The 13,612-nt window shown below is 33.1% G+C and overlaps 1 protein-coding gene across 2 annotated transcripts in view; it reads left to right on the top strand.

Annotated features, from left to right (window-relative positions):
- LOC140437061 (bis(5'-adenosyl)-triphosphatase enpp4-like) overlaps positions 1-13,612 on the top strand; it is a 71,003-nt gene that overhangs the window by 35,301 nt on the left and 22,090 nt on the right. For both annotated transcript variants that reach the window (XM_072526309.1, XM_072526308.1), the window contains exons 3-4: positions 8,076-8,228; positions 11,124-11,295. In XM_072526309.1, the coding sequence (XP_072382410.1) occupies positions 8,076-8,228; positions 11,124-11,295 (325 nt within the window). The remainder of the gene's footprint in view (positions 1-8,075; positions 8,229-11,123; positions 11,296-13,612) is intronic.

Genomic DNA, 13,612 nt, shown 5'->3' with positions numbered 1-13,612 from the left:
AGTAAATTAGCGAAAAATAGCAAATGTTCGTAAATGGATATGTAAAATAAAATGCAATTCAAATAACAATTGGCAGATTTAATATCTTATTGTCAATTCTATATGAGATTCACTTACCTTTTGTCTGTGGTTGGGCCTCGCTTGGAGTCTAAGGTCTAAGGGTAAAAATGGGATGCACACCCGATGCTGGTTTGCTTGCTTGTGTTCTTTACGAGAGGTTGGTGTAGAGTGGCCGACCATACGAAACAAAATATGTATGTACTCGAATCCATTGGGGTGGTTCTTCTGTTCTTAGGACCTCCGTGAATAGCCGTAAATTAAGCTTAAAGTGGCATTTTAAACTTTCTACACAAAGAATGGGTACGTTTCCTTAAGGACTCTGAAGTGTTTGGGTTGATAAATGTTTCCCAAAAACATGTTGTTTTCAGACAAGTGAATTCTCAGAACTTGACAATAATTTGAGTTCGAGAATTTAAAAGATGAACTAAAGCCATATTATACTTAGCTAATATACTATGATTAAATAAAAGATTTAAAACTAAATAAGGTCATATTCTGAATATTAAAAATAAAATATTTAAATGAGTCTTGACACTTTTCCAAACAATGATATTTCATGTTTTTATATTTTTATTTAGTGTGTTTATCGTTTCTTAAATTGGTAATATTAAATATCTGTTTGTAATGTTTAAATTCACAAAAATTTTATATGTATGTATGTAAATTGTCACTATTCCTTTGACTTGTCAAAAACAAAACTATTTTTGTATATTGACTAAATAAATTCTATTCTATTCTATTTAGTATATACATAATTTTTTATAAAGAATAACTTTTAAAAATAAAAACTTTTTTATGTTGTAAAACTTAAAATAAATAACTTTCCCATACAGTCCAATTCTACACCACATGAAAACTTTTTTATTTTTAGTTTTATGAAAAAAAGATATTCTTCTTTATAAAAAGTCATGCATATTCTAAAACCTAAAATACAATGATCAAATATTAAATTTTTTCAGTCATATACGCGGTTTGTCCAAAAATATGAATTGTGGATAGAGATTGCAATTGCTGGATCCAGCATCCAGCAATCCAGCTGGATCCAGCGTTTTTTTATATGCTGGATCCAGCAGCGCGGATCCGCAAACGTGTCAAATTCGAAATAAGTTACTTGTTCATAATACATGTCTTCATTAGCCTCTTTATTCAAAGCTGTGAGTCGGCAACTTGCCATTCTATCTCGCTAGCAGGTAGGACGTGCCACAAGTGCGATTGAACTGCAACATCGCGTCGCCCTCTCTCTCGACTGCACTGCCTACGCCTACCCATTGACTAGACCTCTTCTCTTCTATATGTCTAATTTTTAGTTGACTTTCTGCTCTCGCCAGTAAAAGTGTTTTCATACCTAATAAGTGCCTCTCTCAATCTGCTGTACTGCTGTGTGTGTTGTTTGGAAACTGAATAATTTAGCATAATTTATGACTAGAATATCACTTGATGATTTATATAAGTTAATTTAATAAGGACCGCCAGTCAATAGTAAACACTTCCTTCTTAACTATCAACACCGATCTTATCACAGTACGAGTGCGATCAAAAATATTTATTTTTGCCCATTTCACAGCAATTTTTCGCCAACAGCCTTTTTTCTTGCGGTGGACATGATATAGGTCTAGCTTCATCTGAAATCAAAAAGTCAAAAATTTTCTTGTAGTTTATAGCTCTGGCTAGTGAATACACGAAGCAATTAAAGAAAAAACGAAATTTGAAGGTTCTACATAAGGTTAAACACATTTTCGACCCCAATTTTTACTCATTTTTTCAAATTTGACCATTTTCAAAGTTTTTTTTTGTATAAAACAAGAACGACTTGACCTAATGAAAATTCCTTCGTTTATTCACTAGCCAGAGGTACAAACTACAATTTTATAGAAGAATTTTACTTTAGAACAAGAACTTGAGATTGAACTGAAACGAGAGAGAGAAAACTTTTATAACCAAAAAAAAAACTGGTTCTCAAAAGGATTACGAAAAGATTTTGAAAAAGGAAATGACCGTTTATGAGACCGAAGGAGTGAAAGGCGATCATTTGTCCATGTATGACTATTTGATGACCTTAAAACCGACCAGCGTAGAGGCCGAAAGGGCTTTCTCCGCAACCGGCTAAATGTGCAGATCTGTGCGAAGTAGGTTAGGCGATAAGACGATAGATAAAATATGTTTTTTAAGGTCTCACTTCCAAAAACCTAATAATTCATGTTTCTGTTGTTTAGAAATTTAGAATAGAGACTAATTATTATCATGATATCCAAAAAAAAACTCATCTCAGTAAGCCATTGAAGAAAAACGTATTACTTAACTTGTGTCAGCTGTAACATTGTGGCATTTGCTCTAGCCATTTAAGTTAAAGAGAGGTAAGATTGATTGCGAATTGCGACTGATTATACGTCCTTATTTGATTATATACGCCTAAGATAATTTTTATTTGAGTTTTTATTTTATTAGTTTGTTTTATTGTTTTAAAAAGCTTAAGTAATAAATGAACAAAAAAAACATTAAATCGTGTTTTTATTTTGATTCCACATTTTGCTGGATTCGCGCTGGATTCAGGCCAATCTTGCAAAAATCCAGCTGGACTGAAAATGCTGCTGGAGTGCAATCCCTAATTGTGGATATGGTTAACTCTTACAAACCGCATATATGACTGAAAAATTTAATATCTGATGATTCTATTCTAGGTTTTAGATCATTCAAAACTTTTTTTAAAGAATAACTTGTTTTCATAAAACTAAAAGTAAAAAGTTTCCTATATGTTCCAATTGTTGCAGTTTTGCAACTTTATATAAACCTTGTTAAATTATTGAGAGACATAGTATATTTAACCAAGATTCCGTATACAAAAACACAGATATTGAACGGTTGTAATACATTGTTTCAGACAAAAGACTGTTCTTTCATACATTGTATGTTAACATAATAGTACGTAATAGATAAATAGTACTGAACGATAGAAAAATGAATAACTTTCACACCAGTCACCATAAGTCGTTCGATCCAGGTGAGGGTGGAGACTGACCAGTCAGTAACAAACAGTCGTTCCATCAAGTAGGGGTGGAGGCTGCTCTATCAATACTTTTGTGGTTCCTGTATGTTGTTGAAGACGTCCTTTTCGATAGCGGTTGGTGCTATCATTCCATTGGGGTAAAGTACAATACACCATATCTTGATACTATTATAGATCAAGTGCGTTTACTTGGTGTTAAATTATTTCATATTGTGTCGCGATTTGAACCTTCTAATTCAAACTTTATTTTGAATATTTTACTTTCGTTTTAATATTATAAACTTTATAGTATATTTATGTCTTTGTTGCTAATTTTTATTAACATTTGTTTATAAATATTACCGTTAAATTGCATATAATATAATTATTTCCTTCTCGATTGCATTTTGTTTAACATCATATAATTATTAAACGTTGTATATGATAAAATCATTATATTTCTTTGTATTGTATTTAAGTAGCAATCAGCTGTTAAAGTCATTGTTCTTTCTTTCATATTTTAGCATACCTACTTAAGATTTCTTTTCTAGACGGGCGGTTTGGGTTGTGTAATATGTATATCCACAACTCGCTCGTAATGTTTAGTTTTTAAAATAGCTGTGTTTTTATGGAAATTCGTTTACCTTTTGTAAACTCATTCCAATATTGGTTGTCGTAGCCCTTTATATTTCACTATATTTGAAAGTATATATGTTTATGTATATTTGTCTTTTGCCTTTATTTTTTTCTAAATAAAGTTTTATATAGTTTACTCGCTTGTTATTTTTTTTATGGTAATAATACATAGCCAATGCGAAAGGGAGAAACCAGCGAGTTCAAGATTGAACCTATGTAATCTTTTCCCTTTCTGATGGCTTTATATGTTATATAAAGATCATCGTATGTGCAGAAAGCAACAACAATTAAGCCTGCACCACATCCACATGAGAAACTTTTTTATTTTTAGTTTATGAAAAAAGTTATTCTTTATAAAAATTTCGGAATGATCTAATACTTAGAATAGAATCATCAGATATTATATTAAGTTCTTTTTTCAGTCATATACGCGGTTTGTTAAAAAATATGAATTTAATGTTCATATTTTTCCAACTGTTAAAGCTTTTAGGGCCGATTTTGTCTCGACAAGACTTTTCAAGCTGTGGATAATTGATCCCCAACGAGTTTTGACGGGTAACTTTAGTTCTATTGGTACAGTTTTTTCCTTTTTTTTTTCATTTTTATCCTTTTAACGATAGTTTTAACCTCTTCCTCTATCGAAGCCATAGTTCACATTTTTGAGATGTCTCCTATTAATAAGTGAATGTCTGGGCGACGCAACCGTAAATACATATGTTTGTATTTTTCATGAATATTGTTTTTGGCTCTTAGCATTGGACTGACGTTGTCCGTCACTAGAGTACTAAATTTTTCTGGTCCTATTTCTGTTAGTACTATTGTTTCGGTTATGTACTTATGTACTAAGTACTTTCGGTTATGTGCAGTATGTCGATGTGTATTAGTAGTGAAAGTTTTAAAGAAAGGAGGTGAAGGAGTGGTGGTACTCGAACCATCAAACTGCAGACCTAAAGTGTTTGCTCCACTTAGGTTAATTTTTATCTTTCCCGCAATGCTTCCGTGTTCTGCTTCTAGAAGTTTATTGAACAAAGAGTATTGTGAAGGCATTTTAAAAGTTGACCTGAAAGGTGATTGGATTGAAAGAATAAATGCTAATATTAACGCTACGCGCACACACATCGAATTTCGACGGTCGATAAAAGTTCGATCGAACAAATTCCTCTGGTGGCGCGAAGAAACAATGTGAGCGTGCATACGCATCGATCGGCACGGCATCGATGCCGAGTGACGTTCGATCACTGCCACTGCATGGACGGCTACCGTGATCGTTGCCGTCCTTCCAAGGTGAACGGTATCAAATGAAAGCGCGCACACATCGATCTTTGTCGATCGACCAGAGGACCAGTTGCGTTTTTTGGACACTGCTCAAGGTACGTCGCTCCGTGTTGCTACGTAGTTCTGTGTTGTTCATTATAATTTTGTGTACTCCACCTAACAAACCTTTGTGGACTAACAAACGTCATCGAATAAATATCGTCTAGTGTGCATGCAAACTGACAGTTATGAAGCCCTCCAGGTGTTAATGAGTAGAATCACAGAAGTGAGTCAGAGATATGGACTTTCACTGAAAATTAAGAAAACAAAATGTATGTCGATCTCTAAGAAGAAACCGCAAATTTAAAGAATCGGTGTGAATGGTCAATGAATAGAAAGAGTAAAAACATACATTTACCTAGGTACGAACGTCAATGAAAATTGGGACCATTCCCTAGAAATAAAATCTAGGATAGAGAAAGCAAGATCTACATTTCAAAAAATGGCTAAGCTATTCAAATGCCACGTTTTATCAGTACCCATAAAAATCAGGTTACTACGATGTTATATCTTTCCTATACTGTTGTACGGAGTTGAGTCGTGGACTCTCACAGACACTATCTGCAAGAAAATTTAGGCTTTCGAAATGTGGCTTTATCGTAGAATCTTAAAGATACCCTATACGAACCACGTTATTAACCAGGACGTTTTATTAAGAGTGCAAAAAGGAAAAAAGTTATTAATCACAATAAAAACAGCCAAAATTGAATACCCCGATCACATCATGAGGAACAGCGAATGATATGGGTTGCTGCATTTAATTCTTCAAGGAAAAGTAGAAGGAAAACGAGGACCAGGAAGGCGAAGAATTTCCTAGCTGAAAAACTGCGTACGTGGTTTAACACAACAACAACAAATCTTTTCAGAGCCCCAAAATTGCAAAGTTTGCAAAATACAGATTGTCATTATGGTCGCCAACATTCGAAACGGATAGGCACTACAAGAAGAAGAAGCATCATCGACAAAATTTCGATCGAACTTTTATCGACCGATCAAATTCGATGTGTCTGCTCCCAGCCTTATTTTCTGAGATCGCAAATGAAGTTCTAGAAGTATAAATTGTTCGAGTAATAAAGCTTAAATTTCTAAATTATTCATGAACACATCTTTCATAGTTAACTTACTATCTATTTTTAAATAAAATATCTGTTCCATCTATAAACCACAACCTCGACCTCGAACACAACAAATTTTTACCTCTTTAAAATTCTATTTAATTTAACCTACCTCTAAATAGTACATACATTTCAAGTATGAATCTGCAGTACTCATCGGAGATGATACATATCCACCTTCCACTATTTTAAAGCACATTTTGTCGCCACTGGGACTTTTAAACACTTTTATTAGAAGTGTTTAGTAATCCTTGTAGCATTTTTTACAAATTCACTAGCATAAAAGTCTAAGCTACTTTTCCTTCCAAGTTTTTTCAAATCAAAGTGATTCCACACATTACTTTGTGATTTGGTTGTCATTTTGTCGATTAAAGGCTTGAACACACCTGTCATGCAACCTTCCGATCTTAATGCGATCATACAGCCCCACGACTGCATGACAGGGGAATTAACTATGTCTTGTGAATTGCGCAGGTCACACCTGTCCGTCGCATGATCAATCCCACTCCCATTCGTCCCTGTTGTCATCTTTGATCATACACCGCCATTTCAGACTATTCGTATTCTTGCTGCGGGTCGCTTGTCGTTTGGTATTCAAGTTTTGCGCGGTGTTTTTTTTTTAAACTGAGATTAGGGTACCATGACAATAAATTTTTCTTTTTAAAATTTTCTTTTTATTTACTACACCTTAAATTTTTAAAATTAGTTTATTAAGTAAGTAATAGAAAAAGATTTTGCATATAAGTAGCAACTTATAAAATAAAAATGTATAAAAATTTTTTTAATTTAAAAATACAACTTTACTTGTTTTACCTGGAGGTAGTAAAATGACAACAAAAAACCACTTCTTCGTTACTAAGCTGGGATCAAAGTAGAATATTAAAAATATAAAGTCTAACCAAAAGTATCTTATTTAATACAGTACTACAAAATAATAGTAATACTATCTTACCTTCTATAGTCCTTCTAAAATATGTGTCTGGCTTGGACAATTTTTCTTTCAATTTAAGTTTGGCATCGAACTTCGGTATTCTGAAGTATTGAAAAAATTTAGTCTCGTCATCCATCAGATGAGGTAAAAGTGTAACAAACTCTCCTACATGTGTCTTCTTTTTTTTTCGAACATCATGTACCCAATATTTACGTTCACTGCTCTTGATCTTTTTTTGTAATTAGATCTTATTGATCCAAACAGATAGTCGCAATAGCTAAATCACGGTTATTGAAATGTTTCAACATTCCGCGCAGAGTACCTACCTTCCACGATCGACTGGCAAGATAGACTAATGTAAAATCGGAAAGTAGTAGGAAGCATGCGTGACATGTTTGCTCATTCCTTTCTGATCCCGCACCGACCAGATTTTTGGAGCCAGTATCGGACAGGAGTATGATCGGAAGGCTGTGACAAAGTATGACAGGTGTAAAAATAATTGTTTGGTTGATTGAGTTGGTTGTTACCACTCGTTCCCTGAATAAACACCTCACAAAAAATGTAATCCCTTATAATCGACCTAGTGTCCTTCGTTTGCGACGCTTGCACATTAAGACACGAAAATTTACAAATACATGTCTCTGGGATTTCCCGCATTCCGTTTTGATCGGTAAAAGTCAATTTCCGATGGCAATGTGCAACCCGGTAAAACCGCGTGTAAACCATACTGCTAAAAGCATTTACCATACTGCTAAAAGCATTTTGAGAAAGCTACCGGCGAGAATTTTCTTCTTGAGAATATTATCTTGATAATATTCTCGTCGCACATCAATGTCACTATAGTGAATCGCATGTTACTTACTAATATGTAATGAGAGGTTTTACAATATTGTGAACCGATAGTATTTTGATTTTTATACGTCACTCGCCCCAATGTTTTGTCCGTACATAGTACCTAGAATTAATAGCTACATTTTGTTCAGTTCTTGCATTTATGTCAGACTGTATTAGTATATTATTTTACTTTTTATTTTAGATTCTTTCTTGGTTAACAAACCCCGACAAGCCTGCTAATCTGGTTATGTTTTATGTTGAAGAACCTGACACTCACGGTCACGCCTTTGGACCTAACGCACCGCAGATCAAAGAATTGCTACAGAAATTGGACAACTTAACTGCTTATTTAGAGGTATGTATATAAGTTATAGGTTTGTTACAAATCCGTTCAAGTTTTTTTTTAACATCCCAATATATTTACAATCTGTAATATAAACATAATAAGTAAATTGTCTGACAATATTCAGCAATATAAATATTATTAAAGAAAAAAATGTCTTGTAGAAAATAGCCCATTGACAATTTCCTGTGTATTGTTGACACTGGAATAGTGTCAGGTATGTCTTGGTTATAGTTAACAGGTCGGCTGGGGTCTTTCGTTTGAGCCTTCGCCCGATTGGTTGTCATTAAATCTTGGGCTAGATTATTGGGGTGGTCTCTTAGTCTCTGTTCATATCGTTGGCTGAGTTTGGTGAATTTTTCGTTGACAGTTGTTATTTTGAGGTCTTGTGTGATCGTCTTGTTTGGAAGGTACCATGGAGTTCTCCATAGCTGAATTCCATAGCTCCAAATGGGTTTTAGAAATTCTAAAACGCGTCACAAATGTTCAAGATGCAGCCAAAAATTAAAACTGAAGTAAAAGTTTGCTGATAGCACTATTCGACGAATACGGAATATGAAAGATGGAATAATATTGTTACAAATTGTAGGCCACGAATATATAAGGGAAAAATAGGGAGACCACAGATGGATTCAAGAAAAATGGAGAACCAAGAATAGACCTATCTTCATCATATGTTTAGATATGGCAAAGGTAATGTTTATCGAATAGCAGTATAGACACTCAAAAAAATTGCGGATATGAAGTGGCTAATAATTTTGTATATCTGGATATTGCCGTCAATAACGAAGGAAACTGGATAGAAGTAGGAAGACATATTTAGATTAACATAATATATATGTTCAATCTCAACAAAATCTGAAAAAAGAGTAGTATAACAAAAAAAATTAAGACCGATCTCATACAAATTATTGTTTTCACAACATATAGTTATGCTTCAGATAGGAGAAAAATTTACTCATTTGGCATGTGATGAAAGTCTCTGACCGGGTCAAATTATGAATGCCTTGCTATAGGTGGGAATTAATGACCAAGATTTCCTTAGCATCGAAAATTTTTATTGGCAAAATGTAAACATCCGAATTTTTTCAGAACACAACGGAAGTAGTAGAGATACGACATAGAGTAAGTCAGGGGTATATTTTATCGCCTCTAAGTCACGTTCAAGGGGCTCGCGCTAAGAACACGTTTGGGATTTCTTGAAAACAAGAACATTTTTGAAGGATTATACGAACCATGTCAAAAAGTTGTCATAAAGTTATCGTGCTGATCGAAGATACACATTATATTGAAACGAACACATACTCAAAAGTAAAATGTCTTGTTACATTAATTACCAGGAGAACACAAGCGTTGGAAATTCTATTGATGTATAAAAAATATTTCCCCAATTTTTTCAGCAGTATGTATATATAATTAATTAATAATACTTATAAAAACAAAATATTTAATCTTAAAGATCCCCTAAATTCTAGTCAGCGTATGAAAGAATAATAATTACACATTCAGGAAGTACATTTTATTATTACACGATTAAATAAAATCGACTGCAACTTTCGTCTATATATTTTAGATTAAAGGTCATTTGTATTACGATTATAAACGAAGCATTTCTTTGTTTTTGAGATCAAATTGACGCTGGCTTAGTTTATACTTGGACTTCTGATAACATGTTTATTGTGTGTACAGATTGTTTAAGTTTACAATACATTGGCCTCATTTTCTTCAAAAGATCAAAATAAATATTCATTAGTATAGTCTAAACGTCAAGACCAAAACATAATGCGAGATTACAGAAGGATTTCACATAATTTATTTCAAATATTTTCAATAAAAAGTTACAAACGTGTCTCGAATATAAAATAAATATTTTCTTAGAATTATCGCAATAGCTCTTAAAAAATTTAAAAGAGAACTCCATAAGTCAAAAAATGATAACAAAAACAAAAAAAATTAAAAATTAATTTGTTGTCCCTCAATTCCCAACAGAGTATAGTATTTAGGTTAAGTTATTATAGTGTATGACCTCCACGATTATTGATTACTGTCCTACATCTGTGAGACAAACTCATAATCAGATGTCAGTGTCTTGCTGCTATTCTGATCTACTCTATTAAAACACCCTCAAACAGTTGCTTCTTGTATTGAATGCAATATTTTGTTGTTAAATGCGTTTGCTTAATATGACTCATACATGCTTAATTGGGTTTAAATCTAGCGATTGTGCAGGCCATGGTAAAACCTCAATTTAATTATCCTCGAGAAATGTTTGTCCAACAATTGGGGACCAACTTGTTGTGCAAAGGGTACAACAATACGTTCGAAAATAATATCGCGGTAGTCTGTTGCATTTAGAAACCATTCCATACAAACTAGATTAGTTCATCCACCATAACATTGATTTAAAACTATTAATATAGGTGTCCCCAAGATTATTTTGATATGTGTATTAAACCTAAAGCTAAGATTAATACTATAACAAGAATTAATATTAAACTCAACAGTCTTCCAGTTTGAACCCCGTCGATTATCATTGCGCCGAGCTTTCGACATCCTCTCTGTTGTCTTCTTCAGGGCTTCCGAGGTCTCAGTCTCCCGAGCCCCAAGACACTACTACTCTGATCACCAATCAATTCACTACTGAAGTGGATTGTAGTAATGAATTGATTGGTGATCAGTGTAGTCTTGGTCTTGGGGCTCGGGGGACTGAGACCTCGGAAGCCCTGAAGAAGACAACAGAGAGGATCAATTAGTAATTGATTTGGCATCAAGACGTAAGCGATCGCCATTGTTATTCTACAAGTTAGTGCAGTTTCTCGATTAGTCAGTTATTTTCAGTAGTTGCAGTTATTCCTATAGGATTGTAATATATGAAGCATATATGTTAATTTTAGTTAATACTTTTAGGAACAATTGGAAAAATACAAGTTAGCTGATAGAACGAACGTGATTCATATGAGTGACCATGGTTTAGTAGGTGTGACTCCTCCCTATTTCATAAATATGACTCAGTACATGAAAGATGGAACTTACGATATGGCTGGCGCTAGTCCATCTTTACAAATTTATCCTAAGCAAGGTAATTATAGATAGTATAAACTGATATAATAGTATAAGTCGAATAATGCAAAAGTGATTTTTAAAAGTTACTAAATTTTAAAAATGTATTTACACATGTATCCACATTTTAATGTGTAATATGGTATCAACAACAGTACTACTTAGCTTAATTGAAATTGCTATAATTTTTAACCTAAACTATTGTTTGCATTTTAATCTGCTGGCCAGCTGTTTGAGGTGCACGTTTTTTACAATATTTTATACTGTGTTGTTGTATTCTTACACTGTTCGTACTTATATCCTTGTAATCTGTATGTATCGTGTGGTTTGTAATATACTATGAAGCGTTGACCACCACCAGAAGCACTATGTTGTTTTGAATAAAAATAAAGGTTTATTTGTATAATTGGATGATATTTCTGTATCACTAACAATTTTTCACCGTTATCTTGACCATATGCTGTAACTGTTAAAGCAGTAGTATTGCCCATTGCTTAAGCGCTACATAAACAACATTTGAACATTAAGGATCCGATTAGTCTTTTATTCTGAAGATTAGGGTGACGTCGTTTTCGTATTCAGTCACGATCTTGATTCATTGATTGCAGGTTAGACTAACTAGCGTAGTCAACAAATCGAGTTTTTATGGCTCTTGTTGAGCTGATTTTAACGATCAAGTTTGATGGGGCGTTGCCAGACGTTGATAAAAGAACTGACACAGTCGCCAAGTTTAATTTTCTTTTAAGGCTTGTTAACCCTCTGAGTAAACTGAGAAAAACTTAGGCCTGAAATAATATGGATTGATCCATGTAGCAGTCTGGTATGGATTTGTATTGGCAAGGCTTTACGATTGAAATGTTTAAATGTACGGAAATGTATTGGTTTGAAACAACTAAAATTATTGCAACTTATATTTATCCAATGTTGTTTTACAGACAATGATTGTTATTATTTCATTTCAGAATTTTCCAAATCTTACTTCATAGGACTTTTCATCAGTCGCTATGTTTTTCGTACAGGCAGATTTGGCAATGACGTATAATATATACTATACGCCATACGTTTATTTTTTAATGAAATATTTATTAAATAAATATTTTTTATTTAATAAAGAAATAAAGACGTTAGAAAATTTATAAAATAATAAATGTATTTTCTTTAAATGATTTACAGCATGTATCGAATAATAATCGATTAAAAAAATTGATTTACTAATTGTTGCACTTTATTTTTTTCAATAACTAGACTTTCTTTGGTATTTTTTATATTAATTATCTACATTATTTATATTACTAATATAACCTGTTTGTTTACAAAATGTCTGTTCGAAAAAAATGGTGCACTATTTTTGATGAAAAGTCCTATTGACAGCATTTTGCAAACTTGAAATTAGAAATAGATAGAAATAATTTACATGACGTTTGGAAAGTTGCACAGTTTGGTTCGTAATTACATGCGATAAACAAACAAAAACATGACAAACAAAGAAAACTAGCAAAATTCCAAAGAATAACCAAAAGATACATGTTTTTTGTTTCGGAAACTGTCTGTCATTGCAGCCCATTGGCTTATTGTATTTATTTATGATACCATACCTATTCCAAAATCTGGTATTAGCTTGTACAGGTGTAATGGATGAGTATAACATATGTTTGTGGAGTCATTTGGTAGTGTGCAAAAAGTTCTTTCCGCCTTTGTTTAATGCCTTGCATTCGTGTAAAATATGGTTGACTGTTTGATGTTCTATGTCATACTCGTAGAGTTCACAGCTTAGGTCTCCCGTGCAACAGCCTTATTTTGTACAAGTATGTTGACTTGCGCATGTCCAGTAAGAAGGCTTGTTATGGTTCTGAGTTTATTGCTGCCTGTTTTCCGCAATACTTCAGCCCTAGTAGCCGCATATCCGTTCAATATACATTTACAACATTCCTTACACGTTACAGTTAACAAAGAGGACAACACCCACATATAGGACTATACAGTGCATTCATAAAGTTTGGAAACGGTCTATTATCTCATGACTTAATTATTTTCATAGTTAAAGCTCTGACAGGTCGATTTTTATTTTTGTTTTTTAACCTTTTTGAAAAAAAACTTTAACCCCCATTATATTAGCAGATGTGACGTCATCGATATTTTTTTTAAATAGAAGGGCATATTTTTATCTAAAAAATTAAAAGTTTATATTTTTCTTAGTACAACCGTACCAAACTCATCACATTCAAACTTCAGTGTGCAGAGTGTAAAGTAAACCAGTGCTCGTATTTTTTAAAATTTAATTCAAAATTTATTTGACAAAGAAAATTATTAAATAAGTCATTTCATATTAAAGACGA

Source organism: Diabrotica undecimpunctata, chromosome 3 (assembly GCF_040954645.1).
Source record: "Diabrotica undecimpunctata isolate CICGRU chromosome 3, icDiaUnde3, whole genome shotgun sequence".
Classification (NCBI taxonomy): Eukaryota; Metazoa; Arthropoda; class Insecta; order Coleoptera; family Chrysomelidae; genus Diabrotica; species Diabrotica undecimpunctata.
The sequence above is the reverse complement of the archived record's forward strand: the minus strand, read 5'-3'. Positions and strand labels throughout refer to the sequence as shown.